The 21213-nt window shown below is 42.2% G+C and overlaps 1 protein-coding gene across 1 annotated transcript in view; it reads left to right on the top strand.

Moving 5' to 3' along the window:
• Positions 1-298: 298 nt before the first annotated feature.
• Positions 299-21213, top strand: part of SMYD2 (SET and MYND domain containing 2) — a 28499-nt gene continuing 7584 nt past the window's right edge. Inside the window, exons 1-7 of the mRNA XM_030946321.1 lie at positions 299-530; positions 3149-3212; positions 10102-10212; positions 11845-11905; positions 14355-14479; positions 18153-18220; positions 19917-20019. Coding sequence (XP_030802181.1) covers positions 349-530; positions 3149-3212; positions 10102-10212; positions 11845-11905; positions 14355-14479; positions 18153-18220; positions 19917-20019 — 714 coding nt within the window. The 5' untranslated portion in view covers positions 299-348. The remainder of the gene's footprint in view (positions 531-3148; positions 3213-10101; positions 10213-11844; positions 11906-14354; positions 14480-18152; positions 18221-19916; positions 20020-21213) is intronic.

The following is a 21213-nucleotide window of genomic DNA, read 5'->3' as shown; positions in this document are numbered from 1 at the left end:
GCCGGAGCCGGAGCAGGGCTCGGCGGGAGGGCTCGGTGCCGGAGCAGGGCTCGGCGGGCAGGGCTCGGCGGGAGGGCTCGGCGGGCAGGGCTCGGTGCCGGAGCCGGAGCGGGAGCAGGGCTCGGCGGGAGGGCTCGGTGCCGGGGCAGGGCTCAGCGGGCAGGGCTCGGCGGGAGGGCTCGGTGCCGGGACAGGGCTCGGCGTGCAACGCTCCCGGTGCGCAGCCGCCGGCGGGGCCCGCGCCGCCCGGAGGAGGCGCTTCCCGCGGCGGCGGCGGCGGCGGCGGCGGCGGGGCCCCGGCTCCCAGAGCAGCGCTGCGAGCCCGCCCGGCTCGCTGCCCTCCCCGGGATGCGCTCGGAGGCGGCGCCGCAGCTGGACGGGCTGGAGAGGTTCGCCAGCGCCGGCAAGGGCCGGGGGCTGCGGGCGCGGCGGCGCTTCGCCGTGGGCGAGCTGCTGCTGAGCTGCCCGGCCTACGCGGCCGTGCTGACGGTCAGCGAGCGCGGCAGCCACTGCGACGGCTGCTTCGCCAGGTAGGGCCCGGCCGAGCCCGGCTTCTGGGGCGGCGGCGCAGCTTTCCCTCTCCTCGGCTCGTGTGCTGCTGTGGCAGAGCGGAGGTCTAAAGTCAAAGCTGGTTTTCCGTGCTCAGCAGCTCAGGAGAGAGAAAGGAAAAGGGGAAAAAAAGTTCTGCTCTTCCCGTGCTCTGGCGGTCACGTAGACACGTGCGTAACCATCCTCTGGCAGGAAGTTTCATTGATCCGTCTGGTTTTGCAATAACTTGGTGTTCGCTGGTTTTAATGAAGGTTGGATAAGGGAGAAAGGGTCTGCAATCACCTAATTCACACTTCACAGTCCCTAGTGCGGAGCGAATATCTATGAATGAATTGTATATATCTCCCTATTGAAATATACAGAAATACTTGTATATTACCTCTGTCTGAAACCTTAGTCTGCAAATTACTTTTGCTGGGGTGGAGCACAGGCAATGCAAGAACTTGTTTGTCTCCTGGCTGGGAGTACTGGGACTGGAGTGCTGCCTGCTCCTGAGTGCTTCGGGATTCCTGGTGCTGGAGGGATGCGGGGGCTCGAGTTTGCCAGGGCCTCTGCAGCTGCCTCCTCACCTGTGTGAGGGGGAGGTTTTCAATGTTTGCCTCAAGCCTCTCAATGTGAGCTGCTGCGGGGTGTATTAAAAGGTGTATTTGAGTTAGCAAATTCAGCATGGATATGACACTCTGGCACGTCACACCACACCATACCATATTTTTAGAAGGTGTAGTACTTTCGTGGCTTCTGACAGCTTGCTGAGGAATTAACTGCTTACCTGGTTATAACTCAGAGCAAATGTTAGTAGTTGCCTCAGCAAAGAAAAACAACTGTTGCAATTGTGCTATTTTTATCCATACATCCTTTTTCTTTCTTCATTACCTTATCTGCTTATAACTTGGTCACTTGATTCACCCCTCTCTTTGCATATGAGCACCTAATATAGTTCTTAGTGAAGCTGGTGAAGCGAGTTCCATTAATTTGAAGAAGGGTACAGCTGAAATGATTTTCATCTCCTTTACACCTTTTCCCAGCCTGTAAGGTTTGCATTGAAGTATTGTGTTTGGTTTAAGGGTTTGGTTTTTTTTAACTCTTGTGCCTAACCACAAGTTTCCTTGTGCCAGAGAAGCTGTCTGGTTTTGTTTATCATATTCAGATTTGTCTGCCAAAGTACCGGGGAATACTTCCATACCTCACTGATGTGAAGTGATACTGTAAGGATAATAGTTATCTCATGGAATAGCTTTTAGTAGTTATCTTCGGGAGCAGCTGCTTGTTATCCATGCAGCTTCTCCTTTGGAGCTCTGGAGGAGCACAGCAATCAAGGAACCCACTGACTGCAGCAGGACAGCAGTTAGTGCGGTAATCTGAAACTTATTTCACACCAGGGTGATGAAGTGCCGCTAAGAGGAACGATGTCTGGGTGATGTAAGGTGATCCGGCAGTGCTCAGACATGTGTTCTGTGTCTGTTGCATTAGCGCTGAACTAGCACGTACTGGATTCCAATCCGGGCTGGTAGAACTTCCAAAGAGCCCTAGCAGGGAGGCTGTGGGCTCGACACCAGCCGTGGGAAGGGAAACTTGGCCAAGTTGTCCTGAAAGCTTTTGTGGCCACATGGGCAAAATGAGGCTGTAACATTGTATTTGCATGAGATAGTGGTTGTTACTTTAAATACGTGGTTGTAATGTCAGCGAGAGGAGTCGTGGTGTTAGCCCGGCTCGCTCAGGTTGCACCTTGTGTGCTTCGCAGATACAATCAGAGGATGCCAGACTTGCTGGGTTTTATGGGCTCCAAATGCCAGTGGCCACCCAAATGTTGTACACTATCACATCACATAAGGACCCTCACCCTTGATTTACTCCAGTGAGCTTACCTCAGTGTAAGGCTATTTATTATTTTTTTTTTTTTGGTGCAGACATTTTAAAAGCATTCAGTACTGCTAAGAGATCCCTATTGCTGTCATACCAAAATGTCACTTGTTGGGTAACACATGTTCTATTTTTGGTGGGGTCTCTTGCAACACATGCACTTTAAAGCAGAAAAGGACCTTCCTCATGGCAGTTCCCTCTGGTGGGGTATATACAAATATAAAAAAGGAGAGTGTGAGCCTTAGGTCTGCTCAGAATACACAGATATCAGAGCAGACAGGGTGGGGCAGTAAGGGGCTCTCAGTATATCAAACAGTATATTTAATAACACAGTATTTTTTCTTGGCTTTTGGAGGCACTTATTCAACAAAGGTCATGCATTCTATAACCAAAGAAGCAGTAGAGTTGTCATAGCAGAACCAAAGGGTTAATGTTGGCCAACACAGCAATTTTAAAGTTTGCAGAACACGATAACTTTGGTTCATTACTCTTTGTGTAGTAGCAAAAAATGATGTTGTCTGTCAAATAACAGAGTAACATGTTTTAAAACCCAGCAATTTATCAAGAAAGCAGAGTGCTTTTGCACAATGAGAGTTGCTTGGAAAAATATGCTTTTGAAAGTCTAATACAGTTTTCATTGTGAAATGCATTGTGAAAATAATGTGCAAAAAGTGATCCAGTATACACTTTTATTTCATTCAGGTTTCTAGAACAGAATAACTTCTGTTTTCTTTTTAAGGAAAGAAGGATTGTCCAAGTGTGGAAGATGCAAACAGGCCTTTTATTGCAATGTGGAATGTCAGGTACGGTCATGCAGTTTGTGAGGGTGGGGGAAGGAGGGTGGGGTGCAGAACTCCAATTTTTGTTTGTGTGGCACTGATATGCTCTAATTGCAGCTGTGGTTAATAGCAGTCCAGTCAGTTCCAGTATCCCACAGATGCTGACCATGGAGTTGTGCGTTGGACAGTTACAGGATTTCCACATGGTCTGCATGAGTCTTTCAAGATCAGTAGCTTCAGGGCTTGGTACCACTGAGACTTTGATTAGAGCTGCCTGTCAACCCACTAATTATGTCTGTATTACTTCTTCCTTTAAGGACAGACCTGATAATTTAGCATTAGCTCGCTAAACTGGTAAGAGATCCTGTGTCTAATGGAAAAAAATCAAATCTCTAAGTAGCCATCTTAGGAGAGAGAGAGAGTTTTTTTAGGATTTTTTTTTTTTTAAGAATATTTGAAATATTTTGAGTATTGAGACTACCACAGCTGATGGTAGTCATAACCATTTGAAACATATCAGGCTTTCTCCTGAACTTGCTCAGTGAGATAAAACTTTTATTCTTTTTGGTTTTTAAAGGATGTAGAATGTAAGTACATACTAAAGTAGAGCAATACAAAGGCGTCCAAAACATTTGCATACGGTTTTAACTCTGTTTTTAGTTCAAATTAGAATAAACATCTTAAAAAAAAAAAAAAAAGAAAGAAAAAAAGAGACAGGATTAGACTATTAGAATCTAGCCTTTTTGGATCCTCAGCTTGATGGGGAAGAATGATCCAGTTTTTGTGTAGAAAGACCCAACTGTGTTGCTGGTTGGATAACGTGAGCTATGCCAGGTCTGTGGTGCTGGGCACAGAGTGTGGAACAATGCTTATGAGGGATTTGAGTGACCCAAGGCCTGGCATGCCTCTGTGTGCTGGCTATAAATAATCCAAACCTTGTCCCACATGTTAATGTGCTCTTGGGTGCATGGGGCCATGCCAAGTGGTCTCTGTTGTCATTACCTGGACAGAGATGTCGTGGTTTGTGCTGCTCAGTTCTCAGGCACTTTGGACATGGCTGTTGCTTTTATTTCGAGGATGTCTCTTATTCTCCCATTGCACAAGTTTCAAAAGAAGCCTGATCTCTCTTCAGTTTTCCTTCTATTACCTCCCCAACTTCCTGCTTTCCCACAGAATCCTAGTGAGTTGTGGGTGAATCAAATAGCCTTTTGGTTTTGAGGCACCAGGAGAACTCAAAAGGCTTAACAGAAATGAGTTTTTTACAAAATTTGCAGTAGTTCATAGAATTTCCAAAGTGAAAGCTTACTGTATGAGCATCTTTAAGGGTCTTGAGAGAAATCTGGATGAGCTTTAAAGACAGTGTAGAGAAAGCCTGTGGTTTGTTCATGAAAAATGCTTGTTTCTAAGAAATGTTTCCTCATGTCATTATTTCTTACAAGCTTTAAACTAGATGAGGTAAGGAAATCCTTGAACAAAGCAGCTGTTTAGCAGCTTTTATCTGAAACTGAGTTTCTTCTCTTATTATATAAAATGCACAATGGTTTATGAAGCAGCTCTGCAAGATTTTCTGAAGTAGGAAAGCTCAGTAATTTGTGCTGGGAAAAACAGCAAGTAGATGTCGTGCTGGAAGTAGAAGAACTTATTTCTTCTCATCAATGGTCCTTTGCTTTCATCACCAAGTGGCCCTCCCTCAGTGTCCTGACTTCCAGCCTTGATGAAGTTTATACTTTTATATTTACAAACAAGGAGGGATTCATTTGTTTTATTTTCTTTCTTTTTTCCCTGCAAAGTTTTGTACCTGTATTGCCTTTTTTTAGATTGATTTTTTTTTCCAATTTTTATGTTTTGGTGGTCAGAATTCTCTCTTTCTAGAGAGACATGTTCCTATAGTAAAAACCTGAATTGCTCAAACTGAGTGTCCTTAAGTCTGCTAAAGCTGATGCTCAGCAAAAGCTTGTCTGTCTGATAAGTTAGTGAATTAGAATCTTTCCTATCTGTTGCTGTGTGGTATGATGCTTTAGATATAAAGGCCTTTTTTAGATTTTGTTGATGCCTAAACTATAGTGTGATGTGCACAGATACTAGTACCTCACTCTTGCTGATGACATACATATGGCTTTTGATTCCCTAGTTGGTATAACACTGTCTTCCATCTTTTGGGCCCTTCTGAGTCAGTCTGATGAAATTTATGAACATTGCTGAGATTGAATTTTTTGACATTCTTTCAAAATTACCTTCAAGCACAATATTCTCTAGAAACCGGTCTCCACTGACTGTACGTGCTACACAGACAGCCTGCACTGCATCTTCATCCCTGTCTTGTTCAAAGGCACTTTTCAGCAGTTCAGCAATTCTTTGTAAAAGCTAGAAAGGATATCTGTGCCTTGATACTGAATTTGTAACGCTGGAATGTACAGGAAATCTGTCCCTTTTGCCTGCATGGATGTGAGACATCGTGAGACAGTCATAAAAGGCCAGGGCTGTACTTGAGAACTGTCATGGTATTGTTCATTTCATTTTTATTTTATACGTTAATTTTTCCCTGTAAATCCATTTTTTTTGGTGTCAATTCAGCTAGAAATTGTATGCACCCAACCAGGGCATGGTATGATTTCATATGTTGGTTGGTACCTTGTTAGTCAACACAATGCAGTTAGACAAATGGTTGCCACATGAGGTGTACTGGGATAAAAACCCAAAGCTTTTGAGCTTGCTCTTTTCTTACTTAAAGATGTCCTATACCACAATTCATAGGAATTCTTGCTTATTGAGGGGAGAGGTGAATCTGTGCACACACACAGGCTTTGGCACAGCTCCTCAATGTTCCTGTTTTGGTCTCTTATTTTGCTTTTGGGACAGATAACCACATGTTTGACCTATATTAAGCTGCATGTTTGCATAGGTGTGGATTCAAGGCACTTAAGAGTGGAAGTTGCCTTCGCTGCCTGTCCTTGCTGCTCTTAATGTTTTGTGGGTTGAATCTAGTCTGGGTTTGCTGGGTCTTTCTTTCCCCAAGCCCTAATCCAGGTCTTCTTTTAAAAGGAATTGTGACTTCCAGCAGATTCACACCATCCCATTCTCCAGTTTCACCTCCTTGGAGCACAGGTCTGTTATTATAATAGTGGCTTTCAGCCCCCATCTGCAGCTGTTTGGGTCTTGACTTCTTAAATTATAATAATTTTAGTCAAGCAGGAGGAGACCTGTGCTCATTTTTTCTCTTTAGAAATTAGCTGCTGGAACACCCTGAAAAGAAATGTTTTAAGAGGGTTATGTGGTTGCAATTTTGGACCTGGTGAACATGAACCAGCTACTGGAACTCCTCTTGCTGTTATTACACATGGCTATCATTTATCCCAAAGAGAGTGGAGGTCAGCTAGCCAGTGTGCAGAAGGAGATATTTCTGTGGTGATTTTCAGCATTTGAAATATATTTTGAACAAACCACTTATGGGTTTTTTTAACATGTCATGTTAAAGGCTGCTGTAGTTGGTATTGCTGGAATGAGTGAAACAGGTGTTTTTACTAGCTAGTAAGCCTCAAAATGTAGTTGCACACCTGTAATTAGCATTAAGCAGGTGTGTTTTAAATGGGACCTTGTAGAAATTGCCTGCTCTTCTTTGTTAAGCTGTAGAAAAAAAAAAAATTTGCTGCAATGATTCTGCACAAAAGGATTTTGATGCTGCAAGATTGTGTTGAGTGTTTGTCCCCCTATACAAAAACTTTCCCAGTGTATTTTTATTTGGTAAGTGTTTCCTGTGAACATGTTAAATGTTAACCCATGAAAGTCAAATACCCTCTATAGCCCAGCATTTGGTAAATGATGATAGGGAAGGATGGCTGTGAAGATATATAAAACTTCTACCTTCACTGCTTGCTGAAAGGCTGTATCAGAGAACTTTACCAATTAATATCAGACATCAGAAGTTGCCTCACTGAAATTCAGTTAAGGATTTGGATGCCATTTGATCACAATTGGGCCTTAAGATTCTGAAGAAGTGAGCTTAACCCCTGCACTGGTTTGCCCATCATTTCTGTCTGGTATTTATGTGTGTTTCCTTTCAATTGAGTGAAATAGAACAGGGTTTTTATTTAGTATTGAAAAAGCCCATGTGAAAAAGGAGGTATGAGGACATTTGTTCGGACTTGAGTTTTATTTTTTTTTTAACATTATATTTTGTCACTTGTTGTTTTTCTCCTATGGTGAGGTATAAGACAGTGTTCTGGGAATCAATCCAGTAGTCCTGGATGGCAGAATCTTTTTGAAGAACTTGGTGAAGAGGATGTTCCCATGCTTTGAAGTAAAAGGCATAAGCTTTAAAGAACCTCCCTTCCAAAAATGTTGTCACTCCTAAATGAAGGGGAAAATATTGTGGATGTAATGAAAATAGGAAGAAAATATCATTAATGTAGCATTAGGGATTCAGCTAGAACAATGCTACTTGTTATAATTCAAGCTACCTGGAGGAAAATGTGGAAAAGAATGCAAAATACAATCCTGCTGTGATCGCAGGGAAAGCTGCTGTCATGGTGCTTCTATCCCAGGTATAACTCAGTCATCAGAACTCTCTTTTTTTTTGTGGTGTTTCAGGCTTTTATCTCATTTTGCACAATTCAGCCATATCTTGTCCCTTTAACCTCCCTACCAGTTCATATAACTCAGTGTGATTCTGCCTGGGGAAAGATTTTAATTAACGATGTGTAAAGAATAAAGAGACAAATGGATTTTTTTTAAGAACACTGCTTCAAGACAGGCACATGATTTTGCATTTTGATTTTTTGTTTTATCGGGTAATTTCTCCTGTTTATTTAATGGGTGTGTATGGATGAGAGTTCTGCAAAGCTTCAGGTTCAGTGCCTTCACTTTTTGAACAAGCATGCTAAAGTTAGTGGGTGTCCTGGGTAAGCAAGAAGAGGTGAGAAATGAGATTTCCCTCTGTCTCTTTTTAGCCTTTAGCCTGTAGATTCCTAAGCAAAGGCTGTCAGGAATTTTCCAGAAAAGGTTTTGGGGCATACGTAGGAAATGGGTCTCTCTGGGGTCATTTTGTAGTGTGACAGCTGTAGGAGAGTTGAGAGTGTAATTTCACATGACATGATTGCAGTGTAATATACTATTTTGGTTCTGGTCTGTATTGCCACATCCTCTTAGAATATTTACTCTGGAGCTTATTTCAAGCAGGCTGTATGTAGGTTTTTTTTGAAGTACCATACTGGGATATTTAGGACAGCAAAGTTGACATTGTGAGGGCTTGAATAGCATTGCAGTGTTGCACTGCTTCAAACCCTACACAAGGCCAGGGCAGGTGTTCACCTTTCTTTTCCTAATAAAATAACCTCATAAAGCTGTCTGTGCCCAGGACACTTAAAATTTTCAGTGGAAGAAATTTTGGTGTAGTAACTCTGAAATTAGAATCTTGGCTTTTGTTTTGATCTGCAAGACCTGTAAATTAGCTGACCAGCTGAGGCAGGAGGCACTGAGGGTCCTGATTCCCCTGCCTCTTTCCTGCTTTGGGGTGCTGTGTGTAGTTCCCACAAGGAATCCATCTCCCAGCAGAGCTGTGGCATCTCTACCAGTCCTGTGAAGATGCTTCAGACAGCGTCCAGGGTGTCTCCCTGGTGCTTCAAACATCTCTTGCCCTTAGTGGTTAGGCAGCTGAGGGAAATTGTTCCTTCTGTGCCACTCAGTCACTGTGATGGGCCATATTGTTGGGATTTTTAAATGACTATTAATTATCTATAATAATTATTATTTATTATTATTTAATAAATTATTTAATTATTGTTGGGTTTTTTGGGGCTGAGTGGGCCAACTCAGGGTCTGCCATACTGAATGAATCACAGTAGTGGGATTTCAGAACATTCTGGAAGGTGCTAAAAGTTTTTCAAGTTTTCACTTACAGATTTGTGGAGTTTGTTGTGAGGTTTTTTTCTCTGCTTGTGTTTTCCACCAGTTTGAATCTGGCATGAAAGCAAAATTTGATGCTTCCTAAGCAGACAGAAAACTATAGGTGTGTTCTAACATAGTGCTATAAGCGTGTGTTTGGGATGAGATATAGCAATAAATAACTGCATTGCTTGAATATTTCCATGTTTTAATAAATTAATAAAATGAAATTTGATGCAGTCTGAGGACAGCCTGGGCTAGTGCAGATTGTTTATATGTGATTCTGTGCTATTGTTTGAAAGATTCTGTGGCCTTGGGTGAAATTCGTTGAGTGACAAAAGCCAATGAGTGCCTTGTGCCATAACTCCTGTATGTTATTACTGTCTGTTGAGCTAGGAATATGCTATGCATTGCCTAAACTGTATTCTATACATTCTGCTAAAATGTTTGCCTGTATTAGTGTTTTTTCATAATCTAGCTGTACTTTTATTCTTCAACATTTAAGGAAAAAAAATCTGATAATTCCATCAGAATGTTTGTGTTTGACCTTACAGTCAAATGATTGTTAGTGATTGTGAATCCATTGACTTCAGACACATTACTCCTGATTACAGCAGGGTCACCTCATAGTGAGGGGCCAAGGTATTAAATGGAAATGAACCCAATAAAGTCATCAAGCTCAGACCTACTGCGTCCTCACATGCTTGATCTGAACAATAAGAACTGGTGATTTATAAATCATGTTGTCTGTTTGCTTCTCTGTCATTTTATACTTTTTTTTCCGTTGAGCAAATGAAGATGTTCTGACCTCAGCTCATCCCTTGTGAATTTGTTTGGAAAAAAGCAGGATAGCTCTACCCCTTAAATGTGACTCAAGCTTTTGTTCCCATTTACTGAGCGTCACCTTATTTTTTAAAGGAAACACATTTCACTTGACCTCTAGGATCTGGCAGGACTTGCTTCATCCTCTTTTTCATAAGTTTATCTCCATGGCTTTTTTTTTTTTTTTAATTATGTTTGTCTCTGTTTTCAGAAGGAAGACTGGCCAATGCACAAGCTGGAATGTGCCTCCATGTGCACTTTTGGGCAGAACTGGCATCCCTCAGAGACTGTGAGGCTAACAGCAAGGATCCTTGCCAAACAGGTGAGCAGTGGGTGAGGCTTGGGAGGTTTGCTCCTGCTCTGGGTGCCAGGGAAGGCAAGAAAATGAAAATTGACCGACAGTAATTGTCCCTGCAAAGCACACACAGACACACAGACACACACACGGACACACAGACACAAGTTTCCTGTGGACAGACAGGTGTAACACAGAGCTCGAGCAGCTGAACGAACTAGCCATCAGACCACTGCAGCAGGGTCAGAGCCAGCATGGTCCAGCTGGAGACTTTTGTGGGAAGCTAGAGAAAGGCTGGTGAGGTCTCCAGCTGTAACCTGGGGCCGAGGTGCTGCTGAACAGAGCCTGGGAATCGTTACTGATGTTTTCACGTTGGTGTTTCAGCCTCTGTTCTGGTAGATTTGAGCTCTTGGTTACACATGTGGGCAAGCACCATGACCACACTGATAAAAAGAAGGAAGAATAAGATTTGCTATTTGTGTTTAATTCCAAGGAATGCTTCTGGAGTTATCTGGCTGCAGGCACTGATACCTTTATGAAGCAGTTGTCTGTTGTAGTATTTTTCAGCTACAGTTGCATAGCATTGTGTAGCATATAACTGAGTACATTTATGAGTCAAAACACCTCTGAGGTATTCAGGTATAAACATTTATGATTATGAGTTAGCTGGTGAAAACCAGAGTTTGAGAGAGATATCTCAGACCCTTTGTGTTTGGAAAAAAAAATATTGTGAGTAAGGAAAGAAGATTGCAATGTCAGCCTCCATTTGAGTGTTCCTTAACTATATGGATTACACAAGTGCTTACAGGGATGGGATGGGATTAATGAGTTTCAAGGTTATTGTGCTGTGTATCTTTGTATAGCTCTAAACTCTCTCTGCAAAAACAAATCCTCTTTGAGGCATGTTTTTATGATTGAGGTCTGCTTATGTGACAAGGGCAACCTGGATACTGTATGTAGGGAGGATTTTGGTGGCCTGCTGGGAAGGTAGCTGCATCCTTGCTGTGTGTGTAGATGTGTGTGCATGAATGTACACGTGTGTGACTTAATTAAAGCCATTTGGGGGTGATCCACAAACAAAATCCAATGTTTGATGACAAAAAGTCGTTGGAGTAAATTTCTGCTTTCATTGCGTACAGGGAGGGGGGAGAGCCCTACATGTCATATAAAAGCTAAATATGCAAACCATAGTCCCTGAACCTCAGCTGCTGGGCCACCTGCAAAGCCATATTTAATGGCCAAGATTACAAAGAAGTGGCCTTAGGCCAGCAGTGGAGCATTGCTTTTGAACTCTGTCAACAGTCAGTTTATTCACTTTCCTCAAAGCAAAGCCTGTCTTCTGCCTGCTTGCTATTGTTAGCAGCTTTCTGGGTGTCTAGAACAAAGCAAATGACATATTTAAAATACTGTTCAGTTTATGTATATAAATTTGAGAGGAGTTCATCTTTGGCTGCCTAATTTGGTGTGGAGAGAATATTTCTATGCCTTTAGTTAGGGCAGTCAATTTAACTCATTGCTGTTCATCAACTCTTATAAATTCCACAGACTGTGGATTTGGGTTTGTTTTACAGGTAGGAGTTCCCAAATTCTGAATGAGTACACAAAACTGCTGAAGTAAAGCATTAAAATATTTTCTTTTTTTTTTCCCCTTGTTGTTAGAAAACTCACCCTGAAAGAACACAGTCAGAGAAGCTGCTTGCTGTGAGAGAGTTTGAATCACGTAAGTAAAAAAGGCTTGCAGGTAAACAGAGGGTTTGACTTAACTATATTAATGATTTGTTTCCCCATGCTTCCCCTCCATCAACACCTTTCAGAATATCCCACTCCTGCTGGAGGAAAGGAGTAAACAAAGAGAATGGTGATTCTTCATTTTTTTGAAAGTGCAGTGCTCTTTCTTTTTTTTTCCTTGGCTGTTTGTGGGACCTGTGAAACAAGGATGAAAACCTAGGCAGAGTTAATTATGTAGTATACATCCATCTCTTGCTTCTCTGGTATTCTAGTGTCTTTTGAGAATTGTAATGTTGCAAAATTAAAATAGCTGGTATTTGTTACCAGGAGGCATAAAATCAGAGACAGCACAGTTGCTTGATGGTGACAGTGACTAAGGGGCTAATTGCAGAACCCTCTGAACTGTGCTTCAGTATCTGTCACTGCCAGTCAAATCTGACATGTTATATATGATTCCATGTCCTAAATGCTCTAAAATAATCCAAAGAAGGAGATAAGGCATGGCTTGCTTTTAACTGGAAAGCTGCTGTTTACATCCAGTAAGGCCAAGTTAGAAACTGACCCTTAGTGCCCATCCTGGCAGTTTTCACCAGTCTGTTGTTTTCTGTCTTGGTGCTGAACATAATATACACAGGGGCAATGGGTTGTATGTTCACATTTCTCACTCTGATGGCTTCCAAAACCTTTTGCAAAATGCTGAATAAATGTACTCATTGCTAGGGCTCGAGGTAGCAGAGTAACCAAGCACAGCAATCTTATTTGCTTCCTGAGCAAAAGCTCCTGTCATTGCTTTTGGGACAACTGCATGAACAAGGGGGAAAAATGCCAACATTTAACTTTGCCTATGGCAAGGATAGTTCTACAGGTAAGTTGGCAGGATTGAGGTTGAGGAGAATTGGTAAGTTTCTGTGTATTCTTCTGCATTGCAGCTTGTATTCAGTAATTTATTAATTTGAGAGATAAAAGGCTGAAATGTTTTTTTCTGTTGCAGTGTCCCACTTGTCCTCTAGAAGCCTTTGTTTTGTTAGCAAACACCTCTGTTCCTGCTGCTTTTTGACTCACCTCACTGCTTAGCACACCTTTATCTGTTGTCTTATGCTTTGCAACACCATACACAGGACAGGAAAAGGCACCTGGCTGTCAGTTGGAAGCTCAGAATTTCTTATTTCTGATTTATCTCCATTCTCATCAAATGGTCCCATTTCGTTATTTCATTTTCCATAGTGTTTTTTGTGACTCCCCCATCATTCACATCTGCTCTTACAAAAAATTTCCTCCTCCTTTGACTGTTGTGTGCAGCCTTTTCTCTCCATTATTTTTTTGAGTTGGAGAGAGCAGGAGAGAACTAGTAACACTGCCACTGTGAGAGAGTGGATTAGGAAAAATCTTCCAAACATTCTGCTCTTGAGGGGAGAGAGAGAGGGCCAGGAGCATATGGTTGATCATCTAGCTTACTCTGCATGGGCCAGGTAGGGAAAGGTTCAGTGGCCATGGCTTTGGCTAGAACTTGTCATGGGCCTGAGGGTTAATCTCTGGAGAAACCCATAATGGAATACAGTTGGCAGGTGTGCCAGGACATTTCCACTGATGTTCCTGCTGTCTCCTGTTGGTAGATGTCCAAACACATCTCTGCTGGTGGTCACCCCCAGCCCACGGGGATGTGGGCACTGTTTGCTGCCTCCTGAGCAGGTACCTGCAATAGATCAGGTGGATTGCATTCCTGGGCAATAACCCTCATGTTATCCTGCTCTTGCTGCAAAGGGAGCCCCTGTAGCCAGCCCCAGTGTTGTTGCTAGATCCCTGTCACGTGTGGCCACAAAGAGTTGGGGCTTCTGTGCTAGGAAAGACCACATCTTCTAAAAGCAGCAGGAATAAGCAGCCTTAGCAGAAGTTTGGGCTGGTTTGTGCTGGTAAGGAATAGGTCTGTATGAGAAAGATTCCTTACATAAAGCATGCTTCCATGTGGGTGATGTTCAGTGTGAGCTCTTGCCGCGGTGGGTGGGTCCATGTAGCTGGTGAGGTGGTGTCACACAGCTGTCCCCAGCTGAGAGGCTTCCGGAGGGCCAGGGCTGCTGGGCTGTCTGCTGGAGTTAACAAATGTGCTCTAAAGACTACAGCCCTTCTCCCAAGAAAGTAGTCTGTGTCCTGCTAACCTAAAGATGTCAGAAAATGCTTTTTAACCCTTCATGTTGGGCATGTGCTGGACTCGGTGATCTTGAAGGGCTCTTCCAACCTAGTGATTCTGTGATTTTGTGTTCTTGTAGTGCACATGTGGCTTTCGCAGAGGCAACATTATGTTTGTGGAAGGGCAGGCACTTCTTGCAGTACTTCCCAGTGGCTTGTCCCTCAGGGGTTTCTGTTAAAGTCTGGGCCTCTTCTAACCTAAGGCTGCCTGGAGGGGTGTTCCTGTTACTGAAATGAAATGTATTTTTTGTCCACAGACCTTGACAAACTAGACAATGAAAAGAGAGAGCTGATTCAGAACGACATTGCTGCTCTGCATCACTTTTACTCAAAGCACTTGGACTGCCCTGACAATGCTGCCCTTGTAGTTCTCTTTGCACAAGTAAGTTGGCTAGAACACAGCCTGCTTAGGTGGATGGTGCTGTAGGAGTTTTAGCCTTCCTGAAAGGGGGTGGATGTTAATGGCACTGGAAATGGTAACTCTTTGCTTATCTTAGGGACAGATGGAGATCCGCTTCATTGAGCAGTGGTGGCTGGATGTGCCCCACTTCCATCCTGAGGGTAGAGACTCTTGTCTGCTGACTGTCCATGAGCTGCTTCTCAAACACTGAAGAAAAGGGGAAACAGCCTTTAATAAACCCTGTCAAAGTTAAGCTTCTTGTGGGCCAAACATAGTGTGGCTGTTGTTGAACTAGCATGGAAGGCTGCTGGCCTGAGGCCCTGCAGAGGCAAATCCTTCATTCAGGCTTCAAACTTGTGGAAATCCTTGCTGGTCAGGTCATCATTGTGTTTGACCTTCACAGGGAGTAAACTTCAGAGACGTAGAAAGAGCAGCAGAAAGCACAGCCTAAAACTTTTATCTGCTGTGTGGCTTTTAAATGCAGTCAGGTGGTTTGGCCATCTGGAGGGATGAAGGAAAGACACGATGTCTTGTTAGATAACTTCTGATATGTCACTTCTTTTTTCTCACCTACTTTTCATATGCATCTGAATTGGATGTATTGTAGTGGATGGAATAATACACCAGTGGAATACTGAAAGATCCATTTTCTTCTTTTCCCTCTTTTGCTTCAATATGAGCTACTTTTGTACTTTGGTTTCTGAGTAAAATAATATCTTGAGATGGGGGCAAATGTTGACTTCTGTGATGAAAACTGAGATGGAAATATCCTGTTTGGTAGAGCTGGGCATCTACCAACAAGGGGGCACAGTTACTATTTCCTTACTACAGTGGTACTCTTATTCTGTAGGGCAATGATTCTTTAGGATGTTTAGCATCTGCTTATCATCCCTTGTGTTGTTTCTAATTACACATTTCCTTTCAATGATGAGGAGTTTTTTCTCTTTTGAAGACTTTAAAATTTATATTTGTCAGAGGGGATACTTTGAAGATGTTAGTATGACCAGTTTCTTGTGGTATTTCAGAATATTTTTGCTAGAATATAGCCAGAATTCCCCAAAGATTTCAGTATTTTGGCTATAATGACTTTTGTTTCATGTCCTGTCCAAGAGCATCACCACCAGATTGTGGTACTTTACCTGACTTCTGTGAGCTGCTGGCTCCCAGATCTCATATTCCATCCAGTCTTCTCTATGGATGTCACCTGTAGGTGTTATCTTGAGCTCATCCTGATCATCAGGTAACTCTCTGCCACTGTGGACATTAGAATTTTTTGAACTAAAATCTCCAGAATTCATCTGGATGCTTCTCAGAATTGTTTTACAGGATGCAGCCTCCTGAGGTGTTAGTCCCAGGATAAATCTTCCCAGAAGAATGGGAGGTATGCTTGTACCTGAGCTGTGCAAACATGTTTCCTAATAATTAGTTACCTTGACCTAAAACCAGTAGTATGGATATACCGCTGCTCCTTTGTTTTCCTCTAACACTTTGGCCTCATGTGGTCTGTCTTGCTTCTCCATTCCCCATTGTTTCTCCCTGTGGTTCAGGGCAGTCATTGGGACTCAAACGCCTCTGACTCCTTCTCGTTGCTTTTAGCGAACTTTGCCTGATGCTATTCCCTACACAGCTGAAGTGTAAGTGCTTCTTTTGAGTGGAATAGAATTCTTTTGTCCAAAGTTCTTTCACTGCTCTCTTCTCCAGCTCTTGGCATCATTCTACTCTCTTTTGTCCCTATGGAATATAGCTCTTAAGGTTGGTGCTTTTTTCCTCAATCTCACCTTGTCATACTCTTTGAACAGTTTCTCTCTTGCCTGAAGTTCCAGCATCTCAGCATTTCCTTGAAGACCTTGCATTTCATGCCTCCCTCTGCACATTTTCTTTTCCACCATTGGGAACAACCTTGAACTCCCCTTTTATTGCTGTCGTCTCTTCATTCCCTCCACTTTGCCTGTTTTTAGTCATGCATTCATCTGGTGAAACCAGTGATATCTCATCCCTTCTAATCCCTCCTCTTGTGTCATTTCTAATATGATACTTTCATGAAGTGTGTTGTCTCTGGCTTAGTGGAGGCGAGTTGATGATAACTCACTATGTATTTTTTAATATTTCCCTGTGATTCAGAACCAACAAGCTGTTCTTTGTCAGCCTTTGTAGCCTTATGTTCTTACTTGCTGTTGATATTATTTTTCCCTTCTATTATTTTAGCATTCAGCAATTACATTTTGGTTCTGGTTCTGGTATGCTCTTACATTGGCCAGTGCAGTAGCATGCCCATCTTGAGCGACTGGGAACCTTTGAGTGCTATATTGCTAAAAATAACAGGATGAAGATCAAGCAAAGATAGCAGAGATACTGATGAGTGCATCAGGATACTTGCCTTAATTGTGAACTCACCCTGAACAGTTCATACCGGAGGAGTGGCTTTGGGTATTTGTGTATTTCTAAAAGCCAGTCCAGGCTGCATTCCAGCTTGTGGGGCATATCACTTTGCCTGGTGAACAACCTGGTCTACTGGAAGGTGTCTCTGCCTCTGGGGATTGGAGAAAAAACAAGAGATTGGAATTTGATCTTTACAGTCTCTTCCAGCCCAAACCATTCAATGATTCTGTGATTACTGCTGGTAGTATTTGTTGTCAGCTCTTACCCTTTCCAAAACAAATACTGCACTATATTTGATTGGCTGTTCTTGTGCCCTTTCTAGCTTTAACTGGACTTGGCCATGTTGTTTTAGTGAGTAGTTGTTGTAGTGTGTTACTGGTGCTTTTTTCATGTTTGTGGGGAGATAATGGTGAATGGGGAGAAGGCTCTCTTTGTGTCAGTATGTGTGGGATTTGAAGTGGAAGTGGAATAAAGTACTTGACTGAGCTGCATTTTGGCCACTTAAAGTCATACAAACCACATGAAAAAGCTGAAACTTCTCTAAGATTCCTTTGACTTAGATGAGAACAAAAGTGAGAAGGTTTTAAAACCTGCTTGAATCTGTTCCATAAGAGAGTTTTGTGAACAAGTTCTTTTGATCCTGTGTCTGTTAAATTAGGAATACACTTCCTCTCATACTCTGTCCTTCTTCTGTCCCCTCCTATTCTATGTCTTTATGAGGTTCAAGTCTTTCTCAGTGCTTTTGTTGTTTTCACATGTGCTTTAGCTGTAGCTGATATGTGCGGGCTTTGATGACAGGTGCCATTGTGGCAGGTCCCTGTGACATGTGCTCCATCAAAGCTCTGCACTGCCCCAGTCTGGCTGAGTTTGCTGCCCTTCTCTCCCACATTGCTCCTTGCACGTGTAGTTCTGCTTTGGCCCTTTCCTTGTCATGACCCAATGAAATCTCCTTGCCCCATGTTGGGGTGAGGTTTTGTGTGCTCTTTTTGAGCCCCATTTCTCTTGTTTGGCCCTTCAAGGAGCAATTCAGTAGGTATGTCCTGAGCAGGTGTAAGTGTTGGACTGTCAGTTCTTTAACGTCCCTTTGGAGTGGGACTTTGTCCTCACTTCACTTGTCAGGATGTCATGGAGCTCCCTGTGAGTCCTGGAGAGGTGGATGAAAAATTGTAATCAAATTTCTGCAATGGTGTTTGATGTGTGAGAATGTGATATGTGAGTACATGGGGAGTACTCAACTGACCAGAAGCTGATCCAGCACCTTTCTCTTTTTTCTTAGGTTAACTGTAATGGCTTCACAATTGAAGATGAAGAACTCTCTCATTTGGGATCAGCCATATTCCCTGAGTAGGTTGATTTTAATATTTAAAAATATAAAATTAACTTATTTAAAAACTAATAGAAGAAGTAGATATCTACCAAAATAATTAATTTATCTTGTTTTTAAGATCTTTATTTGGCAAATAAAATGTGGCAAATTATTTTCAGCAGTTTTTCTTAAAAATCCAGTAATTTTGGTAAAATTGCGCATATAATTTGTTTTGAAATGTAGATTGTGAACTATATTCACGTTGGTAAAAAACATTTACTTGGGTAGCAGGTTCTGGACAGGGACATCAAGTAATAATTAAAGCCAAATGAAAAGGATTGCAGGTGACTTGCTCTGTTTTGGCTGGGTACAATCCTTCCCCTGGTGCTCTCTGAACAATATCTTTTCTGCCTCTGTTCCTTTGCAAATAGTAAATCCCTTTCACAGCTTCTTTGAGCCTCCTTGCTATGACAGTGGAAAAAAAATATGTACAAGCTTCTTAGCTGTACGAATAAACTGCAGATGTTAAGCGTTAACTGCAGTTCGTGAATGGGGGACTGCTGCTTTCTTCAGGGCCAAGAAACATTTCTTGCATTTTTAAATCTGTCCTTCCCATTTAATATTGTAGCAGAGGAGGGTATTTTGTGCCCCTGATCTTTGCACAGCCTGTATGAAGGTATTAGCACTGAGGCTTAGTTTGACTTCCTGGTGAGGCTTGGATTACTCGTAGCTTATCTGTGTCAAAGTAACCTGAAACTTACAGATGCCCACTCAAAGCTGGATGTGATTTTGCCAAGTGCTGCAGACAAGCGCTAGTAGCTAGTCCTTGCTGCACAGATTATTCTTCTTCTTCAGGCAGATCTGTCTGATGTTCATATCCCTGATCTACAGACTGGAAATTAATGCCTTGAAATGCCCAGGATCAGAGTCATTGTGGGAAGAGGAGAGTATTTAACCAGGATGTTCTGGAAAAATGTCCAGCACCATCACTTTGTAAATGCTTAGGGTACAGGAGTCAGATCTTTCCTACTTAACAGTTATGCCTGAGCTAAAAATACTGAAGAGACAGTTGTTATTTTGCTAGATTGGAAAAGAATTAAAATTACAAATTTTATCTCAGATGAGCAGTGAACTGCACTTTCTCCAGGCTTGGTAATAAGGGGTTTACTTTTCTCTATCCATCTGAGTTTTTGTCCAAGTCATGGGCTTGTTTAACAGACAGAGATCTCCTCCCTCCCGCTTCAAACATGGAGGCAGTTTACATTTGAATAGAAGCCAGCAAAAATTTTAACACCCATCTCAACTTGCAGTGCAGTGAAGACTTTTGTTTTCCTGTGTTTACTTGTTTCCTTTTAGATTTAACATGTTTTTCTTTCTCCTCTGGGGAAAATAGTCTGTCTATCATGTTGATAGTGAAGCTGAATGAACATACCTGTCAGCTGTTCTGTAGCACTGTAAGAAGGGGAAAATAATAACTTGCCTAGTTCTGCAATAATAGGATTTAAAAATTGTAATGATTCATTAGCACAGCCATTCTCCATATCATTAGAATAAATAACAGTACAAGAGATTTTCCCAAGGTTACCTTCATGTTAAGCCTCAGAATAAAAACAGCTTAGAGAGACAGACTGACTCAATCTTTCAGATTTATTTATTTTGTGAAGTGGTGCTTAACTTTTTCCGTGTTGCTTGTGGCGGTGGTTGGGGAAAACATTGACTTTTCTACTTTTACAGTGTTGCATTGATGAACCATAGCTGTTGCCCAAATGTGATTGTGACTTACAAGGGAACCTTGGCTGAAGTCAGAGCTGTCAGAGAGATTGAGCCTGGAGAGGAGGTAAATGTGGTGTTTGAATGTGCTCTGTTCTCCTGCAGCCCAACAGGATTCATTCTGCTTCTCAGGGATCATTTCAGTTAGATGGCAATTTAGTAACAGGAAGGAAGGATCTCTTGTTTCTCAGAGAAATGCAAGATGGTGCTTTGGAAAAATTAGGGTTGCTCTGAAGGACTGAAGGGATTTTTGGAGGCAGTACCCTATTTTTTGCTAATGGGAAGGGCACCTGCAGCAGTCACTGTGTATCTGCCAGCCTCTCTCTCAGTTTACCCATCTGTAAAATGAGGCTGAGTTTACTGATGTTTGGCTGGTGCTTTGAAATTCCAAGATCAAAGCAAATTATTACTGCTATAACAGTTCCCAGTATAATAGTAATGTGTTGAAATTGAAGCCAGAATAAACAAGGTAAATGGGTACAGATAAATCCTCTGACTTCTGTTTGGACAGAGAACCACAAAGCATGGGACTTGGTCATATCACCTCAGTGGCATTTGCTGGGAAATCACAGAAGAACAAATGTGTGGTTTTAGGTGGACTGAATCTGAACAGAGAGGAATAAAAATCTGTGAAATTGAGTAAGGCTCTAGGTTTACTTTGAAACTTTCTCAGTCAAATAATGAATTTGGCAGGGAGTTTTAAACAGTAGAGCTGCACTTTACTAAAAGAAAAAACAACAGCAAAAAAATGTTAAAGAGAGCTGGGGAGGACGTTCAATTACCTGTAGGGAATGAAGATACTGAACATCCTCTCTGGGGATGGAGTTTGCACAGAATTTCAATGGCTTGTTTGTAAGTGTTAATTTAATGGGCAAAGTTCATACTGATAAGCTCAGATTTGATTTTTGATAACATCTACTGTTTTCTGAGGTGTGTAATAGCAGCCTGGAAGAAAGATAGAGAGGTTATTTTTGTGGATTATACCTGATCCCCCTTGTGAAGAAGATGAGTTTAGTTGCTGTAGCCAAGGATGAATGACTCAGGTGAGCAACTTCTTTTGATACCATTTGCCAGCGATGACTTCTGTCTGTGATGCTGGCACTCACTGCAAATGCATTGTGGTAACCAACAGGACTGATTCTAGCTTCAGAATTTTGGTGTGGAATCCCAGACATTTTCAGCATTTTGAGGGAAGGTGTATCATTAGAGGTAGATGATGTTGCTCAACATCTTCTTCAGGTTGAATTCTGCCTTAGAAATT

Source organism: Camarhynchus parvulus, chromosome 3 (assembly GCF_901933205.1).
Source record: "Camarhynchus parvulus chromosome 3, STF_HiC, whole genome shotgun sequence".
Taxonomy (NCBI): Eukaryota; Metazoa; Chordata; class Aves; order Passeriformes; family Thraupidae; genus Camarhynchus; species Camarhynchus parvulus.
This window is presented reverse-complemented; position numbering and strand designations above follow the sequence as displayed.